Here is a 14,670-nt window from a genome sequence, read left to right as displayed (position 1 = left end):
ATAACCTGTGACCCTTTAGAACCTACATACCCCAAGCATTTGTGTTAATGTCTGGACTCTGTCTCCCCCTTCACACTGAAGACTTCCTCAGTCCATTCCAGGAATGCCCCCAGGCAGGAACAAGGGAACTCTGGGGACCAAGGTGGTCCTTTCTATCATCAGTGTGCAGCCAGGTGGACAGTCTGCACCCACCCCGACCCCCCACCCTGGCCCCCTGCCCAGCCGGGCAGCACTTACTTGGAGCTGGCCCTTGAGTGGCCAAAGGACAGGTCCTTGTTGCAGGACATGGGCGGGACATACACGGGTTCCTGTTTGGAGGTGCAGGAGGGTGGGCGCACAGGGCACTTCTTGACGGCCTTCTGGCCGCTGCAGGTGCTGTAGAAGCTGTAGCGGTTCTGGGTGGTCTTCTGGCCCCTGTTGCTCAGCGTGCCCTTGCGCAGGGTGCCCCGGGGGTCACAGTAGAGGTCAGGCTCGCTGCGGCTCGCCTTGATCTTCTGCATGAAGCAGATGTCACTGCCCGCGCCGGTCGTGGGACAGGGGCCCCGCTGGTAGTGCCGGCCCCAGTTCTCCATCTGGCTGTAGGAGCTGAAACGCCTGTTGTCATTCTCCCGCTTGAGGGTCCCGTTGTAGATCTGGTCAGAGAAAGGAGGGAAGGCTCAGTGGGGATTCCCGACCGGGGCTTCTGGATCCAGCTGGCCATGGGACCCCATCCTCCCTGGCCTCCGTAATAACGTTCATGGAACCCCAGGACGTTCAGAGTGGAAGGCCTCTTGGCCTCATCATCTGACATATTATTTTTTCAAACCGCAGGTTGTGACCCATTATGGATTGTGAAATCCATTTAGCCGATTTGTGACTCTCGCTTAAAAAACCAGGACAGCGTGGTAGATGCTGGAACGGAAGCCCTCAGAGTGCAAGGCGTGAGGTAGAGACGCGTGCTGTGTTGTGGTCTGGGCTGGGCTGGAAAACACATTTCTTACTATGGGGGTGCAGGAACTCATCCAGTCCTACGTGGATGGCCCTGGCCAGGTGGGGAGTCGGAGGCCCAGAGAAGACGGGGACTTCTAACTCAGGAGGGAAGGGTGACACCGGACCTGCTCCTTCGTCCCCAAGTCCTTGCCCTGTGGCGCTGTGCCATTCCCAGATACCGGCAGCTTCCAACATGGCCCACCTTCCTTGTCCACTTGTACTCAGAGTGGGAGAAACGTCTCTTTTTCTGGCCAGGACTGTTCACCACTGTTATTTCCCTGCTGAACTCCTCGTGTTGCCTCCCCTCTGCTGGGCAAGAAGCAAAGGGTAACAGGCCCTCCAGGGGAACCCCTCGCAGGCCAGAGGGAAAAAAATGCTTCTGCTCCTGGGCCTTCTATGGCAAGAGCCCCGGTGTGCATGGAGTTAGGCCCAGGGGCTTAGGGTTGGGTGCAAGGGGGGCTTCCTGGGTTTTTAGTCAGGCTTGCAGGAGGGAGAGGCTGGGCAGAGGTTCAGTCTGACAGGAAAACATACGGAAATGAGGCAACCCCCAGGGGCTCTGTGCGAGCTCACCTGGGGATGCAGCCTCCCTGGGAAGAGCCTACAAAGCTGGAGATTCTGTGGGAAGGAGCTCGGAATGGATCTGTCGAAGGGGGACTTTCCCAGGAGCTCCCAGGCTGGTGGTGGGTCTGCCTGCTCTGACTTGTCCTCAGACTAGAGGGTAACACTGGGTCTGTGGAGATGAAGTGTCTCCACACAGGGGCTGACTTGGACCTCACCTAGGCTGGGATGAGCCAGGGCCAAGCCTAGCCGCCCAGAGGCTGCCTGCCTCACCCCCTGTGTGTGTGTTGAGGGGGGAGGAGGGTGGTTAGACAACTGGGTTATTCTCCTCCACACCGGATCGAGCCACCCAAGGCTGGGGAGGGCCTTCTCTTGGCCGAACCCCTTTCAGCACCCGCTCCGGGAGAGTCTTAGCAGGAAACCACCCGTGGGTCAAGGTCCCAGTCAGAAGTGGCATCCAAAAGTCAGAAGCCACAAACTGTTCACCTTGACAATGGCGCTCTCATCTCCTCTACCTACATGCTCAGCTGGGCATTCGTGGGGGGCACAGTTTTCTTCCCCAAACTGGGTCCAACCAGCCTACCCCAAAGGGAACAGGTGTGCAGGTGTTTGGGGAGGCAGAAATGAACAGCAACAGGCAGAGGGAAGGGAGTGAGGCAATTTTCTGAGCATTTTTGACACGGAATGTGCACCTTGCACAAAATGTGCGATTAGGCCTCCCCTGCTTCAGGCCCATGGCCACACGCCTCAGCCCTCCATCCTCTTGGGGTGGGGGAAGGTGGGGGAAGGTGATGATAGCAGGGCAGGCTGAGCGCTCCCATGGCGGGCTAAGCCTTAAATGGAAATGCAACAAGGAACTCTCTTGTTCTCAGTAAATGACACTCCTGACGTCAGCCCAGACACCTGATGAGGAGTACAAACGCTCATCCTGGACCCAACCCAGCGACCGTGTGATCATGCTGATGAAGACTGACAGAGGCTTTGGGCCGCTCCTGTGCTGGGAAAAGGAGCAATGGGCCTTCCTGCCAAGTCTCCGCGAGGGTGGGCTGCCTCGGGGAAGGGCGCCGGCTGCGCCCGCCAGGGAGCAGGTGTGGTGGAGAAGGCAGGGCTGACCCCGTGGGACTGCATTTCCTGCCCTCCCCGCACCAGCCGCATCTTAGTGGCGTCACCCATTCCCGGGAGCCCCACCCCAGCTCCTTGTGTTATGGCTGCTGGAGGCTGAGGAGAGCCTTGGGTGACTCCCGTCACTTTACTGTTACTTGAACAAGTGGGGACCACACTTCCTCTTTGCCAGGTCCTTCCCTGTCCTAGTCCGGGGGTCGGGGTTTCCCTCCAAAGCTCAGACAAAGCAGGCCGTCACCAGCCTCCTTGCCTGTGACCTTTCCCCTTTGCTGTCCATCAGGCTGAAGGTTTGGGACTCCAGGCCATTCGTCCAGCTCCCTGGGCAGAGGCAGACTCAGTGGTCAAGGACACGGGCTCTGGAGCTACACTGCTGAGGCCGAGCCCTGGCTATGTTAACAGCCCGATGGGGGGGCCTTGGCCAACTCACTTGAAAACAACACACCTCAGTTCCTTTTTTTTTTTTTTTTTTTTAAATCTGTAAAACTGGGATTATAATTGTACCCAGTATGGGGAGAGTCCAGTGAATGAATGTTTGTAAAGTGCTTAGGACAGTGCGTGACCTAAATGTTTGTTTAGTAGGCACATCTGTATCCCTCGGATATCTGTATCCCTGGGATGCGACTGTGGGTGGCCTTTCACCACAGCCAGACCTAAGGAGCCACCAGGTTGACAGTTGGCGGGGACGGACCTGGGAGTCCAGGCCAGTCCAGGAAACGGGTATTCAGAGCCCCACACTAGTCTCACCCAATGGCCACAGAACCTGCCTCAGAAGGTTTCAGAAGGAAAGAGGAGTGAGGCCCTCCTGTACGGCTCCATGACGGAATGGAATGACGTGGTGTTTCTCTACGTGGGCACTGTCGGCATTTGGGGCAGGACAATTCTTCATTGTGCAGGCTCCCCCAAGCGCGACAGGATGTTGCGCTGCCTCTGGCCCCCGAGCCCTAATGCTAGCGTGCCTCGCAGTCATCATGATTAGCAAGAATGCCCCCACACATTTCCAAACCCTCCCTTCCAGGTCCTGAGCGAGCAGCTGCAGCCAGAGCGGAAAACACGAGGGGAGTGAGCACCCAGGTGCCCACAGCAGGTGGGAAAGCTTCACTGCCAGTGCCGGGTCTCCCAGGCACACCCCCATACCCAGATAGTGATCTGCTGGCAGCATCCTCTGCTTTGAATACAAAGGACAGTGAGACATAGACACACGCCCCTTGTCTGGTTAGCTCATGCTTCCTTGGGAAACTCCAGTCTCGTGTGGTATGGTCCATGCATCACACATCAGAACATTCCAGAGGCTAGAAAGTTGACTATTGTTGGGGCCAGAGATGACCCTCAACCAGAGAGTAGGCTGGGCTGGACAACTGGGGGTGGGGGGCCCAGGGTGTGTCCAGAGAGACATGTTACTCCACCTGGAAGACCAGTGAGGCTCTTCAGGAGGTCAACAGTTGGAACTACCTTCCAGGTGGCACAGAGAGAGCTGCCCTGAGCGAGGAGACTCTCTTAGCCAGGCCCTGTTCTGCTTTCCCTTCTCTAATGACTTAGGTCTTGTAATTCACCTATTTTCTCTCCTTCCCTTTGTTCTTGGAAAACTGTGGCATTTTATGTTCTGCTGAATGCTCCCTAGACCCTATTCCTGTTCCTCGTCATGTCAGGAAGTGCTCAGAGGCCTACCCCCTCATTTTGCAGGCAAGGAAACTGAGTCCTGGAAGGTAACTAAACTAACACAGCCGAAGACCCAGGGCCTCAAAGAACTGAACATAGTCAGTTTCCCCTTGAAAGTCTCATTCAGTCTGAAGAGGCCCCGAAACTGGAGGAGCTCCTGTTGGCCCAAGATCATGGGACATGACAGTGACCAGTCATTTAGGAAGAGATGGCATGCTTCTGTCCTTCCAACTGAGACTCCTTTCTGACTCCTCCCTTCCCACTCCCATTGCCCAGACTGTGGCTCCAGTAAGCCTCAGGTCACTATTGGACAATTCCAGCGCCTCCCGCCAGCCTCCAACCCAGCCCTTGGGGCCCTGGTGCCTTCCTGGTGGTGCCATCCACTTGACCTTCTTCCGACAAAGCTTTCTTTGCTTTACAAGTCCACAGTATCTCTCTGCTGCTGCTGCTGCTTCTTCTTTTTCTTCTTCTTTTTTAAGATTTTATTTATTTATTTGACAGAGACCACAAGTAGGCAGAGAGGCAGGCAGAGAGAGGAAGGGAAGCAGGCTCCTTGCCAAACAAAGGGCCCGATGCGGGCTTGATCCCAGGACCCTGGGATACATGACCTGAGCTGAAGGCAGAGGCTTTAACCCACTGAGCCACCCAGGTGCTCCTCTCTCTGCTTCTTGCAAGGAGAACTCATCAGCTTGGTCCCCTTGCCTATCCAGTCACCTCTTCCCTCCCCAATACACCCCTTTATGCCATCTGGTGACATTGACCACATCCTGCTTCTGCCCAGCCTCTTTTCCATCCTGCATAGCTTTCCTTGCCCCTCCTCCCAAATACTATGTTTCTCCAAGACCTCTTCCCCAGTCATCTGCACAGAGCCTGCTCTGACTCAAGCAAGGCCCCTTCTTCAGATTTCTGTCATGCCCAGAGCCAGACTTCTTCAACTGCACACCCCCACTGGTTGTGACCTTATGTGTTCTTTAGTCGTTAATGCTTTCTGCCATCTTCCCCAAGCTCTCCAGGGAAAAGACGCCCTTCACTGTGCCTAGGGCCCTCAAGCAGGGCTGGCCTCACTAGAAGTGCCCAAAGGAGGGCCTTGACTTGCCACGGGAATCTGTGCCAGGGATGGAAATCAGGGCTGTTGGTTGGCACTGGGGTTCCCACAGCCTCCATGGGCCACAGGGGGTCCTTGACAATGAAACAAGTTGCCAGGAAGGCAGAGGGGTTCTAGATGAGGCAAGCCAGTCAGTGAGGGTGGCCCAGTGAGGCTTTTTCAGGCTATGCAGGTCCAGGATTCTTCCCTTTGCTCCTTGACCTGGGCCTTATTAGCTGGTTGGCTAAGCCTAGAGAGTTCCTTTCCAGCTCTGGCTGACCAGACAGAAGGAGTCAGGCATGTGCTGGGCAGACCAAGATGAAAAGAGTGTCTGTGACCCCAGCTATTAGCCCATTTTGAAACCAAGCTTCTGCCAGCAAGGTGGGGCTGGCCAAACCGGCTCTCTGGCAGGACACACCCTGCTCTTCCCTCTGAGTCCCACACCCAGCGCGGTGCCCAGCAGGGCAGCCTTCAGCAGTGCGCTCTCCAACGCCCTGCTCATGAGAGCACGGGCGCACACACAACTGCATGGGGTCCTCTGCCTCCTGGGCCGGGGGGAAGCCCCTCCTGAGAAGGGACTCACACTGAAAATGCCTTGAGGACAGATTCCATTTGCTACTCCCCTTGTACCTACTGGTCCCCCCTCAGTGCCCATTTGCGGGCCCTGGTGCAGTAGGCATGCTCTCTTCCATCTTCCTGGGATTTTGGTCAGGACTGGGCACAGCTGGCCAGTCAGAGGGGGGCGGGGGGGGCGGGGGTGGCGGGGGTGGCAGGGAGGAGAGGGAGCTTCACAATGCGTGTGGCAGCTCTGTTCCTCTTCTTCTGGGGGGACTGGAGAGCACAGGTCCTCTCTCAGCAAGGGCTGCCCAGGAGGGGGCATGCAGGCCCCAGGGCACAGGAGGTTGGGGGGAGGGGGTGTGGGCAGAGATGGCTGCTTACTCAGCAGCTGGAGGCACCGAAAGCAGAGAGCTGCTGGGCCTGAGTCACCAAAGGTGGGACTTGGGCAGGAGGAATGCCGTTCCCTGTCTCCTCCTGAGCTCTGCTCCCTCTCTGGCGGGGAGCAGAGGGTCCCACCCTGGGCTAGTCCTCCTTTCTTTCTCTGGCACGTGGCTTTGTGCAGCATGTGGAGAGCAGAGCTGCGCACCACTCACAAAACCCTGACATCCGGGCAAAGAGCAGACCTGTTCTGTTTGGAGGCTGCGGTGGTGGGTGGGTCCCTGCTGGGGAGCCCTTCAGGGCGGGGAGGAGCTCTCCCATGATTCCATCCCCAGCATCCTGAGTCCCGCAGTGCCTACTCAGGAAGGAACTCCAGTTTGCAAACTGAAGGACAGGGGCTGGTGGGTGTCTACTCAGACTAGGCACACCGGGAATTGGAAACAGCCTGATGTCAGGTGTTGGGCAGCTTCTACCACCTGAATTTTAATATATACTGTATATATTATATTAAAACATATATTTCTATATATAATATATAATACTAAAAATATATTTCTATATATTATATTTAAAATACATATTTTTATATATTATATAAAAAATATATATTTCTATACATATATATTTTTTATAATATATATCCTGTATATATAGAACCCCAACCCATGAAAGTTTTGGTGGAGTGCAGAGTTCATCAGAGATCTGCTTAGTAATGATTAGTGTCCCTTGTCATCTTGAGAGGTGGAAGCTGGGAGCTGGCATTGATCAGGGGAGTAGTATGAAACTAGTGGGTGATTCAGAACAAGTTTTCTAAAGTATCTGGACAGCGGCAGCCCAACTAGGTAAGATCCTAAAAATCACCAACTCCAGGCTGTGGCTTGTGGGTCTTTCAAGATGGCGCTGCTCTCTCCAGGGAGCTCACAGCTCCGGTGAAAGAGGCGTCCTGTCCTGATGGGCTCCAGGCTCCAAGTCTGCATCCCAGGCTGGTGGGAGGGTCAGGCCTACCGAGGCTCCTGGTGCTATCGGGCAACTGGGCCCAAAGTGTGCTTGGGCACCCAGCCCCTTGCAGAGAGCTGGTGCTCCATGATACCTGCCGTCCAAACAGACCACTGTGGTGCCCCCCACCCAGCTCTGTCTCCACGCCCGGCTCCCTGCTTCACTGCTAGCCTGGGGGGAAATGTGGATTTTCTGAAAATCTTCTCCAGAACCTCTCCCCCCTTCACAGCTGAGCAATGGTTTTTTCTCAGGCCCTGGAACTCCCAGGATGGGTTTGGGGAACAAGGACTTATGTTTCATGTGTACACTCTGTGTCATATTTGGAAAAAGAAATCCCCAGCAGGTGTTTACTACCAGTGAGAACAGGCCCCGTGGCAGAGGAACCCTGAACCTCGGCCACCTCTCTTTCACAGGCTCATGCTCAGATAAGTCTGAGGCATGACTATCCTGCCCTCCAAGAGCCCCCTGTTCTGTGGCCACAGCTTCTGCCTTTTGAACCCAGGGGCTAACCCCATCGTCCCAGCAGCTGTTCATCCTGGGGAGAAGCCCTATAAGGTTTCAATGTGAAATAACTCCTGGAATCTGCGAGAACACATCAGCTCCTTGAAGAGCATAGTTGAGAGTCAGGAAGATCCCACTAAGCTGGGCACCCGCCCACCCCATGCCAACACTGGGGAAGGTCTGGGGGATGCTCAGTGGCCTTCTTAACCACTGCTCCCCCCCCACACGTGAGGCCACGGGGTACATCCAGACATAAGAAGAGGAGGCCAAAGGCCATGAGGTGGGAACATCCTCAGGGGCAGATGCTTACTTGGCTCCAAACAGAGCTCCCTGGAGACCCTGCTAGTGGAAGGAAACTACTCCCACTGCTGAGAAGGCCAAGAATTTCACCTGGCAGGAGGAAGAGTGTGGCTGGCTCTCCCCAGGCTCGGGTGGTAGAGCTCCACTCTGGAAGATGGGCCTGTGTGCCCGTGTGTGCTCCCATATGCACACCCGCCTACACAGACACACATCACTTTGCTGGCAGTGGATTGTGGTCGGGAAGATCTTTGGAAGTTCCTGAACTTATTGTAAAAACACCTTAGCAGGCATGACGCTCTGCTCTGTCTTGGCCAGGACCACAAGACTGAAAGTGCAGAAAAGTGACTGATACCCTTTCAATCAAATGCAAAGAGCTTCCCATTCATCATCTTGTTGGAGACCCCTGTGGGACGGCCCTCCTGCCTTGTGCCTTGCCAGTGAAGTGTCAGGGCAGATGGCGACATCCTCGTGCTCTCTGTGAGCATTTATTAAGTGCATAGAACTCGAGGCTTGGCTAGGGCCACACAGCTAAGATGTGGCAGACTGTGACTCAAGACTCAGGTCTCCGACCTCCCTCCTGGTGTTTGTCTTCCAGCCACTCAGCTGCCAGAGCCTGGTGACATGAAGGAAGACTACACGGCCAAGAGCCCCTGCAGCTAGGGGGTGCTCTGCAGGAACGCCACCTGTATCTCTGGCTAGTTGCTGGCCCTGAACTCCTAGGAAGCTCCTTGCCCAGGGGCTGCATATATAGGAGGTCTCCACCGCCTGCTTTTGGCCTGTTGTGGGAGATCCTTAGAGACATTTAGGAAGAATATAGCTCCTTAGCTGTGTGACACAACCTTACTGCCCAAAGACCTGAGCTAGACGTCCCTCTGTTCCAAGGGACACCAGTGGGCCAGGAGACCTTGGGGTCATGACAACTGGTCTGTCTTGGCCAGGACCACAAGAGTGAAGATGCAGAAAAGTGACTGATACCCTTTCAACTAAGCCTTGCTCCAATGCACCACTGAGCACACAAGACTGGGCTGGGAAAGCAGGGGGTCATGTCAAGACCGGTGACTGCGGCTGGGCCTGGAGTTCCTGGAATTAGCCAAATCTCACTGAGCTTCTTCACGTTGAGGGAGTTGGGCCACCCTGCTTCAAGCCTCAGGGGCAGTCAGGAGGGAAAAGGGAGGGCTGGGGCATTCGCTAGCCCTGAGCCCCACTACTCTCCCAGGCTTCCTTTCACAGCACCCCCATTTTGGTCCCAACATCATGGGGCCTCTAAGAGAGGATTAGGACCGTAGGCAGATGTGGAGGCGGCCCAGGATTTCCGAGGGACCCTCTCCTGGCTGGCCCCAGGGAGCAATCCCACAGAGTTTAGCACTGACCAAGCCATCAATTAGTTCAGAGAACTGTAAACATTCAGTCAGAAGCATCATCTTTGGGGGGCCTGGGTGGCTAAGTATGTTAAGTGTCCAAGTCTTGATTTTGGCTTGGGTCATGATCTTGGGGTCCTGGGATTGAGCCCCAGGTCATTCTCTGCACTTAGCATGGAGTCTGCTTGGGAATCTCTCCCCTGACTTGGGATCACTCTCTCTCTCTCCCAAATAAATAAATAAAATTTTAAAATAAAAAAAGAATCATCATCTTTACCTGAAATCGTAAAACTCCTAGAAGAAAACAGTAACCTCCTTGACATAGATCTTGGTGATAGATTTTTGAATCTAACATCATAGCAAAAGAAATAAAAGCAAAAATGAGTAAGTGGGACAACATTATACTAAGCTCTTCTGCACAGCAAAGGAAACCATCAACAAAATGAAAAGGTAACCTACTGAATGGGAGAAAATACTTGCAAATCATATAACTGATAAGGAGTTAATGCCCAAAATATATAAAGAACTCAGACAAATCAGCAGGAAAAGACAAACACAAATCTGATTTAAAAATGGGCAGATATGAATAGACATTTTTCGAAGGAAGACATGCCAATGGCCAAAAGGTACATGAAAAGGTACCCAACATCACTCATCATTAGGGAAATACTAATCAAAACCACAACAAGATATCCCCTCACACCTGTTAAAATGGCTAGAAAGATAAGAAATAACAAATGTTGGTGACGATGCAGAGAGGAGACCCTTGAGCTCTGTTGGTGGGAATGCATACTCGTGGAAAACAGGATGGAGTTTCCTTAAATAATTAAAAATAGAACTACTGTGTGATGCAGTTATTCTACTTTGGGGCATTTATCCAAAGAAAATGAGAACACTAACTTGAAAAGATCTGTGCATTCCCGTGTTCGCTGAAGCAGAATTTACGATGGCTAAGACATGGGAATGACCTAAGTGTCCATCAATGGATAAATGGATAAAGAAATTGTGGCATATATATATATATATATATATATATATATATATATATATATATATATACACACACACACAATGGAGTATTAGGAAGCCATAAAAAGAATGAAATCTTGTCATTCCCCACACCATGGATGGACCTGGAGGGTATTATGTTACGTGAATTATGTCAGACAGAGAAAGACAATTATCATATGACCTCTCTTATACGTAGAATCTAAAATCCATCTCCCTCAAGCCCCAAAACCCAAGAAAAAAACACACAAAAACCAAGCTTGTAGATACAGAGAACAGACTGGTGGCTGCCAGAATTGGGAAGGGGGGTGCTGGAGAAATGGGTGAAGGCGGGTCAAAAGGTTAAAAAAATATATTATCTTTAAAATGTTCCGTTAAAAACAAACTGTTCAGTCTGGCATGTGGCTGGTCACCTTGGGGAGGGGGATGTACTCTGTAGCTTTTTCCCTTGGCTCTCAGCTTTACCTGACCTGCTGGACCAGCTTTAGGCAAATTATCCTGCACAATGAGTTTGTGACCCAGAATCTCCCCAAGGGTGGGATAGGCACTGCTGGTGATTGTGAGGTGACGTCAGAGCATTTAAGGCACCACAATAACCCACATCAGAGCGCATGGAAAGCGCTTCCTTTTTCCATTTGATCACCACAAGGAGAAAGTCTAGGTTGGTGCCAGCATGTTTTTTTAATACTTGCCAGCCTCCCTTTCTGAGCAGAAAGGAAAAAAAAAAAAAAAAAAAAAAAAAGGCTTTCTCTGGCAGGAATTAAATAAATTTGTTTTTATTTTATTTATTATTATAAGTTATGGTTAACCTTCATCTATGGCAAAGAATATTGGGTGTTTTTTTTTTTTCACTTTTTAGTGATATAAATTTTCCTTTCAAAATTTCCTTTGAAATTTAAAAGTAAGCACATTAGCAATAAATCATAGTTGGTCAATGATTTCATAAAAATTGTAACAGCAGATCGCAAATGACCCAGGTTGGGGAAACACTGTTGCCCATGGTGGCAAGGGTACCCAGAGACCACAGTGTGACAAGATGCTCTGGGCAAGAGTCCAAGGGAGATCCCGGGCCCAGTCCTGTTTCTTCCGTGTCGGGCTGTGCAGCCTTGGGCAGTCACCACACCTTTCTGATCCTGTTTCCTCAGCTACAGAGGGCCCTATAAAGGCTTCTTCTGACTTCGGCATTCTAGGATTCAGCCCCCACTGAAGTCACAAACAGCCTCCCTCCCAACTTAGCTCAGCGCTTCTGAACCACAAACCCCACCTTCATCCCCTTCACGCCACACCCTTGGGCGGCCTGCAGGGGAGAAGGAGAGAGGACTGGAAGTCTAGAGCCCCAGAGCTGCTTCTCCTCCCAGCTGCGTCTCTAACCCCTCCCCTCCTCCACTCCCCACCTGATTTGATTTTGTTTTTCAGCTGAGCTGGCTCTCTTGGGGCAGGAAGGCCTCCGTAGAGACTTGCCAGGGCCCTGGGGGAGAATGCTGAGCCTCACCCTAGCGAAGGGTGGGGAGAGCTCTTCCACCCACTTGGGAAATGCCGCTGCATTCGTCTCGCTGAGCTCTGTGACAAAAGGAAAACTCTCAAACCAGAAAAGAGGCATCAGAAGATCTACCCAGGGCTGAGTTTTCGTGGATCCCCCTCAGGTCCCCCTGTTTCCCAGCTTGGGAGCGTCCAGCATCCAGCGTTGCAGCATCCCGGGCGGGCGGGTGAGGAGATCCTCACTCACTCCAGCCCACTGGGCTCTGGACTCCGTTCTGCCAAGTCTGCCTGTGGGGTACCGGGCAAGTCCCTGCACTTTTCTGCAGCTTGATTTCCCTGCACAGAACATCAGAAGAAGGAGAACACCTACCGATCTCACAAAGACGGAGCAATCAAGTGGGGAAGTAAACACAGGAGCACTGGGGGTAAATTCGATTTACCAACCGAAGGGATTAGTGAGGACAGGGATGGGAGATCGGAGTTCTTCCCTGTGGGAGTCGGCTGCAGATGAAGGCGGGAGCCCGGTGGCCTTCTGGCCACGTGTCACCTGCCCGCTCACCCCAGAACCTGGGTGGGGGGGTCCTGCCCAGACCTCCTGCTCCTTCTGGGACTGGGGCCCCACCTTCCAGGGGCTGGAGGTAGAGAAGGAGACCCCCACCCACTTCCAGCTGAGGGAATGCAGGCCTGCAGGGGTTCAAGCTCACTCTGAATGCTATCCTCTCTGACGCTCTTGCTTCCTCCTTGAGTTGTTAACTATAGTGTCAGGACTTTAAACACTTGTTGTTGGTTGAGTACATTAGTTCTTGCCAGGACAAAAAAAAAAAAAAAAAAACCCAAACAAGCCAGTCAACCCACCAACCCCCCAACCACACAAAACACCAGGACCCAAACAAAACTCCGCTAATTTTTTTTTTTTCTGGAAAAAAATAAAGAAGTTTACAATTATCCTTGGTTCTTCTGATCTTCCCTCTAAAGTCCCAGAGGGTCTCCTTTAAGTGTGAGAGGGAAGATGAGAATAGTGACCAATTCATGCAGCTTTCCTTCTCCGGAGAAGCCATTTCCGTTCTACGGGGCCAGGGGGTCAGCAGCCTCACAGTGCACACTGCGGCGTCTCGCCCCCACCTCAGAGCTCTCTGTGAACCGAATGGAAGTATTTCCGGGGGCTCGCTGACAGACAGAGCTGGAGGAAGATGTAAACCAGGCTCTGCCATCTCTCCTGAGGAGAGAGGCACCGTCTGAGGAGGGCTAGCGCCTGACCGTGTCCAAGGCTGGCAAAGCCCGATGCTGCCCACCACCACCTCTTTGGCTGCCCCACCAAGTCCCTGACCCTGACCCTGACCTCTGTCCCTGAGCATTCTGGCCAAATTGTCTGGCCTCCCGTCCCCCATGAGGATCCTCACTGCCTTATTCTGGGTCTGGTGCTCCTCAGGGGCACAAGGCAGGGGTGGGCAGCAGCCTTGATGAGCTTAGGGGGCATGGCAGGTCCTGCACCCCCAGGAATCGGTGGCAGGAGGCCAGGGAGGCTTACGAGACCCCTGGAGCTGGCAACATGCACAGAGCCGCCCTCCTTGGGGGTGACCAGTCAGAAAAGAGGGCCCAGACGCTACTGTCAGACCGAGCCCCAGGCCTAGGAGAGTTTGTCCTCCGCCCACATTCTCTCTGCGAGGGGCAGCCCTCCTCTCCTTTCACAACCCACTCCAAGCTCAGCTCAGCTCCTCCGGCAGCCTGGTCTGTTTTTCTCCACTTGGAGCCCACCCTTGGACACCGCTGGCATGTACTTGCTGGAACCACGGTCCCCTCTCTTTGCAAGCCCATGGTGTGGACATGCGAGGCATTCTTCGATTCCTCTCTCCCAAGGAAGGCCATGGGCTCTGTGACATCAGAGCAGCGAAGAGATGCTCTGAGCCACTGTCTAGTCTGCTGACGGTCAGCATGAGGCCCGGCCAGGGAGTCCCCGAGTCTTAGCAACAGTCCCCAGGGCAGTGATGTTCTGAGAAGCCCACAGCCAGGCTGGGGCTTCTTCCTTCCCTCTGCCCCTCCCCTCCCTTTAGGTTCCAACTCGAAGGCAGCGGAACTCCTCACATGGAAAGCAGAGCCCTTCTGGTAGACTACAGCTTAGGAAGGAGGGCCCCTCCCTGAGGGACACTCCAGATGTAGGTGTGGGCCACAGGCTTCTTCCATAGGAGTGTCTCTAGCCTCAGCAAGGTGTCTGTGAAAACACACTACAAGCCAAGCTACTGCTTTCCACAGGGAGGGGTGGCCCGGGAGCCGGCCCTGCCCGCTCTTGCTCCCGCGCCTTATTCTCTCGGGCACATTCTGTCCCTCAGCAAGTAGGATCATTGTCTCTTCTTGTTGGGTGAGAGCCTGGGGCCCCGTGGGACCCTCCTATCTCCTAGGGCCGAGTGGGAGTGAGTCACGGGCTGGCAGCAGGGACACTGAGTTGGCAAACACATCAATCACTCCCTTTTGGGGTAGGAGCCATGCCCGCTTGGGAGAAGGAGCCTGTATCCCCTCTATCTTTCTTCCCCAGGACTTTTCAAGAACAGAGGCCCGGCAGGCACAGCCAAAGGAACCCAGGTGGCTCAGGTGACATTGAGAGCTGAGAAATGGGAGCAGGGGAGGAGGTGGAGACTGAGTTTTACATCAGGGTCCTTATGAGGTAGAGCCATTGTCTGTGTCTGTTTCCTCTCTGTGAAGCCGAAG

At 53.4% G+C, this 14,670-nt stretch overlaps 1 protein-coding gene across 1 annotated transcript in view; it reads right to left on the bottom strand.

Moving 5' to 3' along the window:
* The window catches only part of PKP1 (plakophilin 1), a 47,992-nt gene that overhangs the window by 16,946 nt on the left and 16,376 nt on the right, over positions 1-14,670 (bottom strand). Inside the window, exon 3 of the mRNA XM_032318660.1 lies at positions 238-632. Coding sequence (XP_032174551.1) covers positions 238-632 — 395 coding nt within the window. The remainder of the gene's footprint in view (positions 1-237; positions 633-14,670) is intronic.

This window comes from Mustela erminea, chromosome 17, assembly GCF_009829155.1.
Source record: "Mustela erminea isolate mMusErm1 chromosome 17, mMusErm1.Pri, whole genome shotgun sequence".
Taxonomy (NCBI): Eukaryota; Metazoa; Chordata; class Mammalia; order Carnivora; family Mustelidae; genus Mustela; species Mustela erminea.
Note: the sequence above shows the minus strand (reverse complement) of the source record. Positions and strands in the feature narration are given on the sequence as shown.